Source organism: Pithys albifrons, chromosome 4 (assembly GCF_047495875.1).
Source record: "Pithys albifrons albifrons isolate INPA30051 chromosome 4, PitAlb_v1, whole genome shotgun sequence".
NCBI lineage: Eukaryota > Metazoa > Chordata > Aves > Passeriformes > Thamnophilidae > Pithys > Pithys albifrons.
This window is the reverse complement of record NC_092461.1, coordinates 18,467,324-18,481,618: the sequence shown is the minus strand read 5'-3', so window position 1 is coordinate 18,481,618 and position 14,295 is coordinate 18,467,324. Positions and strand designations below refer to the sequence as shown.

General features: G+C 43.1%; 1 protein-coding gene across 2 annotated transcripts in view; it reads right to left on the bottom strand.

The window, feature by feature from the left end:
* The window catches only part of EPB41L4B (erythrocyte membrane protein band 4.1 like 4B), a 167,805-nt gene extending 159,883 nt beyond the window's left edge, over positions 1–7,922 (bottom strand). The window contains exon 1 of one of the 2 annotated variants that reach the window (XM_071553589.1): positions 7,485–7,922. In XM_071553589.1, the coding sequence (XP_071409690.1) occupies positions 7,485–7,772 (288 nt within the window). In that variant the 5' untranslated portion in view covers positions 7,773–7,922. The remainder of the gene's footprint in view (positions 1–7,484) is intronic. The other variant, XM_071553588.1, reaches the window with a different exon arrangement.
* Between the last annotated feature and the right edge of the window lie 6,373 nt (positions 7,923–14,295).

The window sequence follows — 14,295 nt, the reverse complement described above, 5'->3', positions numbered from 1 at the left end:
ACTTTACAAAGGGCTGACAAACTCAGTGACACATATGGGAAGGAGGCTGAGAGAAGGGAGAATGTATCATTTGAGTTTTCAGTTCTGTTTTTGTTGTCTCATATGAAGCTATGCATTTTTAAAGTGTGGAGGTTTAACCTTCAAGCTATTTCACCTACAGCTACCAATGTTCCCTAATGTCAGCTCTACTACTAAGAATGTTTATAACAAGCAATCCTCACCTGCACCATTTGTACCCTGACAGACAAGGCACTAACGTTACTCAAGCAGGCTGACTGAGCTGCTGAGCCAGCCACAGACCCCTGGCCACAGTTGGGAAACTGAATTTTCCTGGGGAAGGAACAGGACTGAAAAGCATTTCAAATTTCTGACAACTTCAGAGACACAGAAAATTTCCAAACTAGTAAAAGAGAATGGGACAGAAAACAATGCTCAAGGGCCAAACCAGAAGGAAGCAGACCTCTGGTGCTTTTTAAAGTGCCTCCTAGAAGAGATCCTCCATAGTGAATTGTTTCACAGCTTGTGTAGTTAGCTGCTCCTGGGATGAAAATAAAACTGCTTTTACAGATTGAGAAAATAGAGTGTGGTAAAAGAAAACAGAAAACCCAAAAGGAAAATACGTTAAAGAAATCTGCTCTTACTGAGAAGAAAGTTCTTAGGATGTCATGCTAGTAGTACAGATTATAGCCACACAGAAAAACTGCAAACAATTGCTCAAGGAGGAGACTGCAAATGAGAAGGGTGGATGGAAACAGTTGGGAATTTAAAAACAGAAGCCCTGAACTGCAAAATGGACTTATGCTTGAAGAATTTGAGACACTAAATGAAGCCAGCCTCTCAGAGAAAGCTGCAGGAAAGAAAAGTATTTACAGAGGTACTGCAACAGAAGCACAAGGAAGTACATGAAGACAAAAGGTATATGCAGAGAAGCAGGAGTAGAGACAGCTGTCCTCCTTTTGTTTCAGAAAAGAAACAGATAAACAATATGTCCCACACTTCATATATAATTTCTAGTTTCTTCAACTTTACAGGCTGTTTCTTCCTGTACCATCTTCTGCAATCTAAACAAAACTAGTCCTCTGCTTGACCTTATGTATTAACTGCACTTCCAAAGTCTCTTCGCTCCTCTTTACTGCCTCATACGAACTTTTCACATGCCCAGATTTCTTTTTCCTCTTCAGGACTACAACTAAGAACCTGAAGTTACATGTTTGCCACCCAGTAACCTAGTCTTAGAACACAATCACTGGAAAAAAACACCCAAATGTATTAGACTACACTGTTGATTAAAAATTCCCAGTATCATCAACCTGTTTTGTAAGTTTCCTTCTTATTGACCATCTCCCTTCAAATCCATGGTGGTCTTCAAAGTTTTTCCAAGTTCATGATCCCACAGCTGAGCCCAGAGTAAACATCTGCTACTGAAATGTATTTCTGTGCTAATAAACAAGAGGCCCAGCCACACTGGCATTTCACATGGTTACTCGCCTAAGCACAGCTGTCTTCTAGTCTACTGAAAAAAGGCTTCTGAAAGAATGCATGCAACAACCTTATCTTCTCCCCATCTCTCCAAACATATAAGCTCTCCATCAGAAAATTAGTGCCAGTGCTCATATTTTTGTATTTGCATTCCACTACTGTCACCATTGGATTTCTCCCCCTCACTGGTTGTCAACTCTTTGCAACAGTACTCCTGTCATCCTATCTGCATAGCATTGAAAAATTGTATTGGTTTTCATTATTAACTAATGGAATATAGCAGCAGAATGTATCTAACATACACCAAAACAAAACACCAGTTTTTGTCTCCCTCTTCTACTATGTACTATTGCAATGTCTTTCATCGGCTTTAGATTTATAGAGGACGTTTGGTGAGCACATCAAGGGCTTAAAATTCCCTCTTCTCTCTCAAGAACCTAACATTGTGCATTTCTGAAGCATGGCTGCAGTCACATGTGCATACCCCATCTCATTTCTGCCTCTCTGGGGCTGTGTATGTTCCTCTTTCTGTACGTGATTCTACTATGAATGCCTTTCACACACCTTCAGTATACAGAGCAATGCATCAAGTCATACAAGGATAACATAATTAAAGGCTGTTACCAGCAGACAACACACTGAGCTCTAGCTACAGCTATTTAATCAGAGCTATAAGGTACTGAAAAGGCATTGCAACATGAACTGAAGAAGCAAAAATACCCAATGCCTTCTACCAATGGAGCCTGATCAGTTTATGAAGGGGATTACTGGTGCAGTGCTCACAGGAGCTCATGAACACAAGAGGACTTTCCCTTTCCAGTGTTGCAAACAGACTTTTACCATTTTCCAGCAAGTACTCTAATTCTGTGCTGTTGAAAGGTAACTTCTGATAAAGAAGGCATATTATCAATTTCATAAGTGATAAAAGCTTTAACAAATTATTTAAAAATCCCATTCCCCTCCTGATAGAATGTACCTCTTTGGGGGAGGAGCGGGGTAACTCCTCAGTTAGAAGACTCCACAGTATGAATTGAATCTAAGTGTCTACATTCATATTGGTGCATTTCTCTAGAGCTAATATTCATGAAGTGTCATTTGGAAATCACATGTGATATAAAAGAAAGAAAAAATGAGTTGCACTTCTCTAGCAATATTTATAAATTTATCCAGTCAAATACACTAACCAATAATTATAAGATACAAATGACTGCTCAAGAGTTAATTTGACATTTATGTTGATGTAATCATAGAGGCGAGACAGCAAATTTTGCTATGCTCATGTTACTCCAACAAGAATACAACACAGAGCAGATTAGAGATTAGAAAATGGTACTGAAGAACATTTACTATTCCTATCCTGAAGTGTTTCCATAGCAGCCGAAACAATTATTAAAACAGATACACCAAAAGGAAGGCAAAAAAATAATACAAAAGCTATCCATCTGAAAATAATTCACAGATTTGAAGAGTTATATTTGACTTGTTCATTAAGTTAATCATTAAACATTACATACTTTCTAATAAAACACACAGATCTTTGCAATGATGTTCACAGCAGCACAAGAATTTATTAGAGCAAGGCGATTTTTAGAAAGGAATATTTATGACAAACAAGATGTTGACTGCCATGAATTCATGTCACAGAAAATGTAAGGTATCCTATATCTGCTTTGCTGGATGGGGGTTTTCATACTGGAGTAAGCTTACCACTTGGTCCTTCTTTTATCCCATTTAATACTACAGAAACTCAAGAGCACCCTACACGTGTTCATTCCCCTCCTGCCCTCCCAAAAACTTATCACAGAATTGTTTTCATCAGCATTAACAAAAAGGACATTAATTCCTGCTACTCTGGAGAGTGCTACTGAATAGCCATCTTTCATATCCGCCCTTTAAGCTTTCATAAGATGCACATAATTAAAAATCAGAGACAGTTTTTTGAAATGCCAGCAGTCATGTCTGTCAGTTAAGTAAAATCTGGCTTTTCAGTTTCATCTGTGAGCCATCTATAGACTGCCCCACCTACATATTAACTAGTAGGCACTGTCACCTCTGCCTAAATGTCAATGCTCTTTCCTTGCATTCTTTCTGTAAGGACACAGCATCATCCATAACCAGTTTTTCTTTCATTAAAGTCACGAGTCCTTCAGAAAAACAGAAGCAAGACTGTTTTGACAACAGTGAGCAAGTGGCCTTCCATCTACCTACAGCTGTGTTACAAACTCTAAACAGGTAAGGGCGTCCAGTGCAAGTAAGGGGGCAACACAAAAGATAATAAACAGGTTCCCAATGGCAAAAAGAAATACACCGATAACTGTGCAAGGGAGCAAGGATGATTTCTAATGTAAATGTTTTTCTCCTTGTGTCAGTTCTCATCACTAGATATCAGATGTGCAGACATGTGGTGTCAGGTCAAGAAGAAGTAATGACATCATTTATGTTCCCCTTCCCATGGAAATCACCCCACAGCAACAAAACTGGTCAAGGGCCACTCACTCCTATACAACAGATCCAACCTTAATAGCATCTCACATTCAATACAGGGCCCTGAGGAGCTCATGGGATTAAAAAGCCATCCAGTGCATTATTCTGTTTAGAAAGAATACTTTCAAAGTACATGATTCTTGCCTTAAGAGTGAAGAAAAAAGCCAGCATCATTAAGCAATCCTTGAAATTTCATGCAAGAAGCTGAGTATAGAAACCATTATCCACAAGAATCTGCAGTGCTTAGAACAATTTTATGTTGACATTTGTGTGGGGGCAGAAGGGTAGGAAACAAGTTTGTGAAAGCTGGAGAACACCTACAAATGACACAGCATGTAGAAGGGCAGGCTAGCAGATGGGGTAGTCTGAGGGCAGAGCACATGCAGTAAAAAGAATAAAGTGCAAATGCCCCAGAAGAAAGAGGGTGTGGAAACAGATAAAGAAAGGTTATTCTAGTCTCCATATTGCTACACAGCCTAGAGAAGAACGAGCTACGGAAGGACCTGGAGATCAGGGTATATCTCTACTTCTATTACTACCATGAACAGACAAAAAACTTACCAGATGTGCACTTTCTGATACAGATATTATTGCATAAATTACGGTGTTAACCACAAAGACAGTTATCAATCTACTGATGTAGGATTGTTTTTCCAACACCACCATCAGCCCCCACGTACAAAAAACATTGTGGCAGAAACTGATGCATTTAACATAGACAAAAGTTCAAGAGTTTTAGTTTTGTTTGAATATTAAAAAACCCCACAAAATAAATGAACCAAAAAAAAGAACCTTTTTTGTACGCATATAGTTAGCTTTCTTTCAGTCACGTCTTTTCTGTCATTCCTCCACACAAGCAAATAGACCCTGTAGTCTTTGAAATCCAATAAACCTTTAAATTACTTCTAAATGAAGTCTCAAGATAGTCTATAAAGTTGTAGTTATAAGAGTATTGTGTTCTAATACCAGCAAGAAAGACAACAGGGGTGCAAAGTCAGCAGGTAGTAAAACCAGAACATTTTGCATATGCCAGTATCTCCTGATCTAAGTGCTTGCAAACACAATCAGCAGGGCACAGAAATCCTTTGCAATCATCTCCATACTTGACTTCATGAGTAAGCTGCTCGCTGGTGATGAAGCCCACACTTCCTCCTTTTCATTAAATTTGAACTGATATAAGAGAAACCACCATCCACTTTTTTTTATTAATGAAAAAGATGCTACTCAATTCATTCAGCTTAACCAGTCCAGTACCACATCTTCCGAGTATTAAATCGTGTTCTGTTTCAGGCCCTAATCCCATAAAATCTAGAGTTTCAAAGCTCAGAGAAACTTTACTGATCAACTTCTATAAATGGTGCAACGCCTCTTTCAGTTTTTCTAACTCTCAGTGTGGGTGTTACTTTCTGTGAAAGAAAGGAAAAAACCATGAGGAACAGATATGTAATTCAACAGAAAGGTTTTTAATCCTCAAAATATTGACAGCTATTACATGCTCCATAGTTCTCCACCAGTACAGGGATTTTAGTGAAAAAAATGCCAACTCCTCACTCTGTCTTTGGACAAATGAACTACAACCACCACATGTGCAGCTCACATTCTGAAAACACTGTCAAATCTAGGCTTTGTTTAGAAGTCAATTCAAACAAGAATGCTCCACAGCTTCTCCACTGGGCCAAGCAGATACTTCCATATATTTTCAACACTCAAAGGACTAAGAGTGCCATTGCCTCGTTTTTTAATACTACAAAACCTCCAACTGTCTTAAACAGGCTGTACAGCAAAAGCTGACCTCTAATAAATTAGAGTATAACCTTAAGCAAAATATTTACTGAGCTTATCGACATAGACCACTATAAGTAAACCCTCAGAACACTGATAACCATCATCAAGTGTACTTTAGAACAGCTTTGTGCAGAGATGTTAGGGGGAGTGCAGTTAGTTGTGAAGGAGATGTGAGGAAAGGAAATATATTAGCATTTCAAGTATCTGGAAATGTGCGATGTAGCCTGTAAGGCAAGGGAGGCCTGATACTGCTGCAGCAAGTATCTCTAGGTGGCTCCGTTCACATACTTCTGTATTCACATGTAAGAGTCTTACTCAATCTCTTCGGTTTCTTTTAAGCAGAAACAATAGGGTTGCCAAATTCCATGTTTTAGTGAAACGACGCCAATATATACAGATGATTGTTATAATGAAAGGCACTTAGCAAGAGTCTAAGGACACTCTGAAAAAAACTCTCTTTTATACTGCTGGAAATTAAAGTAGTGTGCAATTTCCCATGTTGTTACACTCATTATTAAGTTCTCCCACCTGATTTTGTACACCAGCTTAATGGCTGAGGAGTATTTGGGTTGCAATGGAAAAAAGATTAAATGTTTTTCAAACATGGTAAACTTCCTTACTATTTCATGGGAAAACTTGTGCTTCAAGAGGGAGGGAAAAGGTCAGCAAAAATGGATGGATGTCGAGGATTCAGCAGCTGCGAGGAACGAAAAGAGCCCAAACTCTGTAAATTAGCTATACACATCGTACAGCTGCCCTTAAGGGACACACAACGGGGCTCTGGGGATGCTGATCACCTACAACCTCACCAAGTAGGCGCAAACAACAGGCGCACAGCCCCGCAGGCCGGCACCGTCCCTTCCTCATTCCTCCTGCACGGCGGCAGGAGGGGAAAAAGTTCGGGGCCGAGCCGGGCTGCCCGCCCGGGGTTACCCGGAACGCCGGCCCCGCACCCGGGCGCCACGGGACGGGGGCAGCGCCTCGGGCATCGCCCCGGCGGAGGCAGCACCGACCCTTCAGCCGGCCCCGGCAGCGGGGGCGCTGGAAAACAACAACTAAGGAGGAAGAGGAGGAGAAGGAAGCAGTCCCCCCCCGGACCGCAGACCCTCGCCATGGCGAGAGCAAAGCGGCCTCGCCTCGTTCTCCCGGCGGCGCCACAGGTGCTGCGGGCAGGGGGCTGCAAGCCGGAGGGCACCAAGGCCAAAGGCACTGCTCCCCCGCAGAGACTCCGGTGTGCCCCCCCCGCACGCCGCGGTGCCCCCATGGCCGGCGGTGCCGTCGGGGGGGGTCTGCGGGCAGTGACCCCGCACCAGCCGGGGACATGTATAGGTAGCGCCCCGCACCGCGGGGATAACCCTCCCGGGAGGGGCGCAGCTGAAGGCACCGCTGCAGGCGGCTGGTTTGTGGCTGCGGAGGGGGAAGAGGAGAGCAGGTGCCCACCTCCCCGGTCGCTCCGGGGAGAGGGAAGAAGGACGCAGACGGCTGGAAGCCGGCAGGACGGGGGCGGGCGGCGATCATGGAGGGAGGCGCACCTGGCAGCAGGTGCAAGCAGGCGGGGACGGCGGCGAGGAGGACGAAAGTCGCGAGGCTTTCCCGGAGAACGGCGCCTGTTGTGCGGCCGGGGGAGGGCACTCGCAGGTGCCCGTCGCCAGGGAGAGGGGGACGATGCGGAGGAGGGGAGAGGGTAGCTGCAGGCGCTGTTTTGCAGGCGGGGGAGGCAAGCGCACGCTACTCACCGGCAGCTCCACGTTGACTTCGGTCCCGTCCAAGAGAAGGACGCGGCACTGCAGCACCGGCTTGCTGCCGCCGGCCGCCGGGATGTGGACGGGGGCTCCGGCGCCGTGCACGACCCCTCCGGGGTGCGGCGAGGAGGGGAAGCCTCCCGAGCCGACGACGGCTGCGGCGGCTCCTCGCAGCCCCCCGTCCCGCTCGTCCCCCTCGCCGCCGAGCCCACCTCGCCCGGCTCCGCGCCCGTAGCGCTGCATCGAGCGCCGGCCAAAGGTCCTGCGCAGGAACCGCAGCATCCTGGGGGCGCCCTGCCCGGCCGCTCACACCCCCGATCCCGCAGCTCCGCGCCCGGCCCCGCGGCGCCTCCCAGAGCAACGCAGCAGCGCCGCCCGCCGGGACCAGCCCGCGCCGGGCGCCCGCCGGCCCGCCCCGGCCGCCCGCTCCGCCCTCTGCAGCGCCGCCCGGCACCGGCACGGCGCGGCGGGGCGGGGCGGGCCGCGGCCCCTCCTGCCGCTGCCGCCGCCGCCCGGGACAGGGGAGAGCCGCGGCGGGCAGGGGGAGCTGCTGAGGTGGGCGCCCACCTGCGGAGGTGGCCGGGGCGAGCGCCCCGCAGCGCAGCGCGGGGAAGCGCCGGGCTGAGCCGAGCCGAGCCGAGGCGTGCTGCTCCTCCAGCACCTGCCCCGGTGCCCGGTGGGGCGGTGTCTATGCGACGGCAGCCCCTCGCCACCGCCCCCGGGCAGGGGAGGGCACCGAGGCAGCGGGGGCGCGGAGCCTCCCTCCCTTGGCCCGGCTTGCTCTCCGCGCCGAGCTCCCTGCGGTGCCCGCGCCCGCTGTGCCGCTTCCGCCCCTTTGGACGGGCGGGAGAGGGGTTGGGGAAAATCTGTTGAGAAGACAAAAGAAGACAAGGTGGGGTGGGAAATGGGCTCTGAGGGTGGCCGAAGCGGTGGGTCCCGCGGGGAGGAGGAGGAGGGCACCGCACCGCCTCTCCCGCCACTGCCTACATCCCTTGTGCACAGACACGTCTGCCCCATGTATGGGAATGCCCCCGCATTTGCTTCTGCCTTGGCCATCAACGCGGGCTGGTGATTGAAGGAAACCCATATGAGAACTTGGTCCCGTTGAAAAAGCGGTCCCTCCAGAGTGTCCCAGAGTAACGCTCCCTTTCGCTTCTGCAGCTCTAAGGAAGGAGTGCGAGTTTATTTATCTGTCATAGAAAATCCATAGGTACAAATACTCTCGCGGTCGCCTTGGCAAAAGTTAAATATTTATGTATTCTGGCTCGAGTGGGAGCATTTTTGCTGAATTGCTATGTATAAAATACTGGACGTGATTCATGTCTCGCAGACTATCAGTGAGACTAATTCTGTCACCCTATGGTCAGATGTGATCTAAGGGGCTTTGAACTCGAATAATTTGCTGCTTCTAAAGTGTTTTTTTTCTGCTGTGGACTTTTTTCCCTTAACCTCACTTCCAGACCCATTTACACAAGCATTGTCCTATTAGGTATTCAGAAAGCCTGCCAAGATGTCTCAGCTTGTCATTTTTTATTGAGACTTGATAGTATTAGGTAACTGCCTGCTGCTTCTGCATCCTTTTCCATGTTCCTTCAATGCCCTGGATCAGGTCTTGAAATGTATATCAGCCAAGATAGTCACTAAACTCCACAATCTTTGACAGAGATGTACCCACAGCTGCTCTGCACTTCATGGATGCATAAAAGAGCTTTTATGGAAACAGAGTGGACAGGTGCTAATCTTTGCCCGCTAATGATAACAACCAGAAGTAGACACTTAGTACAGATTATGTTTGGTTTTCATTTTTTTAATATTTCTCTTAAATTAGGAGCAGAATTTTAATTTTCTTGCAGATCCTAAATGGTGCAGAATACCTTGGGGTTCTTTCACTGCTTTCAACACTGTGAAGATATCCCAGTGCCATAAACCTCGTTTGCATACCACAAGCAGCACAAATGATCTTAAGGGCTGGAAATTCAGCAGAAATACTGTTGTCTCTTGAGGGATGTTATAGCAGTTTTGGTGCAAAGGAGAGTGGGGTTGAAGAGAGGTCTTGCATCACTTAGGACTGGCCTGGCAGAAAACCAAGCAAGTCTTTTGCTATTCTAAAAAATCTTCTTTACTCTGAACCTGCAAGACTTCAGCCCTTTGTCTCTTTCTACTTCTGTGAGGAAAACAGAAGTATTTTAAAACGGATAAACCTAGGCTTGCTTGACTTGCATTAGAAGCACAGATGATTCAGGCCAATGGCCATACTTCAGAGGCAGACCTGTATTTCCAGAACCACCATAAAGATGCTGAAGTCCCATTAAATCTCATGTTAAGAAGTATGAGGTAATACTCACAGTAAAGGATCTTCTGGAAGGAACTGATGGTGGCAAGAAATAAAGCCTCTCTTGGAGTAAAACAATTCCACTGTTATTTTGTCTCATGTTACCAGCAGAGCTATCTTTAGCCCTGAAACAAAAACCTTCAAGAACTGTGGGTACAGAGGATGTGTTGATACAAGATGAGAGGTATTTAAACTAGCATTTACATTCTGATTTGTACTTATATGTTCCACTTATCCATCCTTGCTCCATTTTCATGTGGGCAAGCCCTAAAGAGGTTCGGTTGCTGGCACATGTGTCCTGCAGTCCCTCCCCAGAGTGCTTGCTACTTGCTGGCTTTTCAATGACAGACACAAACAAAAACTACCACGGTCCTCATCTGTACTCTAATTAAGAGCTTACATTTTAAATCTTTATCAAAATAGTTCTCCACTGCAACATTCACTTCCCACAGAGTACTCCAGTCTGCACTGGGAATCATAATTTGATCATTGCCACGGGAAAGGTGGTGACCTAGGCAAACCATTTGTACCAACCTGTATGGAAGTAGCAATCCCAGCAAGAAACTGATCTTACCAATGGCTTTGCCATAGTGCTAAGTAGTGTATAAATGGGAGGGTATTTATCAGAATCATTGGTGCTACATTGGTGTAGCAGCAGCAAGATGAGGAATCAGTAGCTATTAAAGACACTGTTGCTGGTCATGGCTAAAAAACTACATAAAAGTTTGATAAGCACTTTATTCTTGCTCTTTAATTCAGAGTTTTGGTTTTGTTCAAATCCTATCTGAAAGCTTTTGGAAATCTTTTCAATGGAGCCAGCCACGTAATGTGAATGAGGAGCAAGCCACAGACAGTTCTATGGGAAGGCTCTTCACACACATACTTCCTGGACATCAGAGACATCTTTCTTGTTTTACTTTGTCTCTGCAATCACATTTATGGATTTTTCCTGGCCTGCCAGACTTTCACTCTGTGCAAAGGAGTGTTCTAAATTTAATTTGCATGCAGCTAGAGTTTCTTTTTCTGCAGTTTTGAAGAAATGTTGTCTTTACTGAGTAACTTAAACAGGCTTATATTTTGCAAAGTTCTGCCAGGACATATTTTGTTACAGTCATTACTTGGAGGTAACTTATATAAACAGATTCAAAGAGCAAGTATTGATGCAAATATCTATGTTAATAAAACTAGGGGGGGAAAGAAACTTGAAGAGTTATGACATATGTTCTCTCAAGCTTTCAGATATTAATTTTTGGGGTATTATTTTCAAAACATATAAATTAAACTAAATTATTTTATTGAAAATTTTATTAAAGGAGATACTTTTCAGCATCATTCGTTGGATTGCAACATTTATGTTGGCAGTTCTATCTGTTTATTTCTGCCAAAAGCATGTCAGTTATATAAACAGGTCTAATATCACTGTTTTTCAGGATTTATATAAATATATAGAGAGATGCAGAGTAAGAAAAAAATGCAAAGGTAGTTCTGAGTTACATGACTAAGGATAATTTGCATTTCTAGGCTATCTTTCAGCTAGGGAGATTGCAAAGCACTTTCATTTAAAAAAATGGAAAATAATACATAGAACTATTTTGCCAGCACTGAAATGCAGCAGCTGTTTAACAGCAGAGAAAAAGATTAAGAATCTTTCTCATACAATTGTAATGGAAATATGCATTTGAAGAGGCAGAAAGTTATGCAAATCATATGGCCATGGTACCACATCATCACAGGTAGTCAGGACTTTCTTTTATTATGCTCTACTCCAAGTGTTTAAAAAGACCTCCATTAAGGAAAAAAAAATACTTCTCCACTTGGAATATCAGTGTTAAAGTAGGCATGAATTTTGGCAGCTATTGCTGTTCATGTTAATCCTTATATACTGAAAAAACCCCAACTTTTTTCTATAAGAAAAAATAAAATAGCAGCTCATTCCAGAGTAAGTGTGTCCATTCAAAGAGCTGCTCTAGAATATCCAGAGACATTTGTGGATAAAGATGTAAGATCAAAAACCTTTCCATTAGAAATCCACAGAAAGAAAGCATTTCTTGCTGCGTGAACACTTTGCAATGCCTCCCCTCCATCTAATAATCATGTTCAATAAGAGTTAATCAGAGGTACTCTCCTTTAGTGAGAATATTATTAGGTTTGTACTGACCTCAATGCATAGAAATTATTTTTTATTCAAACATATGATTAGGTTTAAAGTATTAATGAAAAAAATTTCCAATTCTTTGTTAAATTGCAAAGATAACAGATACTCAGCTGAAAAATTGAGGTATCCTTCCACTCTTTTGATTTTAATCTTTGGTGAGCCTAGAGGACTTCTCAGAATATTACCTATAAACAAACATCACATGATGAAACACTAATATTTTCTTGAAGTATTTTCTAACAGCAATTATGTATCTTTTAATTATATCTCCACTGAAAATAGATATCCATGGCTTCTTGTGCTGTGCAGGAATTAATGTCTGAATTTTGCAGCAGAAATACCTTTGACTGACCCTGCAATGCTGAATGGTGCCTGGTATAGGTCTGAACCCGTTGTGAAAACTGCTGGAAACCTTCAACATGTACTGAAAATCAACCTAGCAATAAATCAAATGTGAATGTTATAACATACAAGCATCACTTTAGGTTTGGGTAGTTAAAAGAAGCATAAGTCAGATACTCTAGATACTCCACTGCCAGGATGTTAAGCTGGCAGCAGAAAGGAGATCCTTTTCTCATTTGAGGATTTTGACTCTTCACCTTTTGAACACTTTCAGAGACTGAGGAGGGATAGAAGAAGGCCAGGGTGCTGTATTTCAAGAGGAGGAACTTGCTGGAGATCAACTAGTCAACAAATGAAGAGCTGAGTCAAGAAAAGTAAGTATTTCTAAGGGAACAAAATTGGAAATCAACAGAAAACTAAAATGATGCAGCCACTGACATGGCTGCTGAGTCAGTTTATTTGTCCTGTGTTTCCCATTAACAAGAAAGCAGAAAGTAAAAATCAAAACTGAAAGACTGAAACATGAGTGCAAATAGTTTAAATAAAAGTTTGGGTTTTTTTAAAAAGAGTACAATTTTTATTTCCAATTTGTAAACTTACATTATGTAGCACAGGTTTTGCTGAAACCTGGGGGATGTGGAACCAAACTTTGGACATATGAAAAGCTGTTTCATAAAATAAAAATTTTCTTTAACTTTTTTTTTAGAAACTGCATTTTCCTAAACAGCAAACAGTTCACTCTAGGACATAAATATGTTAATTAAAATGTTCTCTATATCTATTTAATAACCTGAGTATAAAATGAAATAACACTACATACTTACAAATGAAAAGAATCTGCTAAAATAGTAAAACAGCTTTGGTGTTTGAAAGGGGAAAATTCTAAGAAAACTGAATCACTTCATCCCATAGCATGGCTTTTCATTTCTGTTATATGGCATAGCTATGGGGAAGCATACAGTCCTCTCTTGTGTGCATATGGACTTTCTTTTCTGAGACTGATTGTTAGACACAAATGCAACTTTGTTCCAGTAAATGAAAAAAAATAGCAGTATCTCTTTATAATTTATGACCTGGAAGGGAAAAATATTTTAAAGATTTTAAGCGTCTATTTAATCACTTAAGTTTTCTGACTTGCTGCTCTCCTACTCTTTGTGGATTTTTGCTTTCCTAGGAAGTAGAGCACCAGCTGAAGGAAACCTCTTCTGAATCCTTCTCCACTTCCCCGCCTCCATCAAATATTAATATGTATATTTACTGTCAGCAGAGGCCCCTTCTTGTCCAATGTTTTCCTCTCCTTACTGCCCAGCACTGATCTATGCACATTGTCCTATGTCATCTGGCAATGACAGCATCAGAATGCTCTAACGTTTTTTTGAGTCTGTTTTCTTTCTCTTGTCACATAAACATGTTTTTGTATAATAGTACTTTTAGTCTCTCTGTATGCACTGTCAGATGATAGCAGTGTAAGGCGGAGAGACACTTAGATGACAGAAAGAGCCATGGTGCTGCTGAAGGATAGAAAAATGTTCATTTCCCCTTTGTCTTGAGATCTTCCCATGCCTATGGCAATTCACCATAAGGAGTCATAGAAAAACTTCTGGAAAGTTTGCAGAAGACCTTTCACAAAACCAAAAGTAAAGTGGTGTAGACTGGCTGGAGTATGCAGAAAGATCCTCCTTGCATCACTAGAAGGAAATTTGTATCCTGTGAATTTCATCAGGAAGACAGTGAGTCCCAAGCATGCAGAGAAAGCAATTTATTTTTCTCATTTTCCAAAGTCAGTGATACATAAAGACGTATTTTCTCTAGAATACAAACATGAAGGGCTACTTCTGCTCAGAAGACATGGCTATATAATAACATACAGCAAAGTGCTACCACATCTTGATCACAACAAGTGCAAAAAAAAAAAACTAAGAAAGAAGGATGATTAATATCATATGTGTCCTTTATATGTTTCCCAATACTCAATT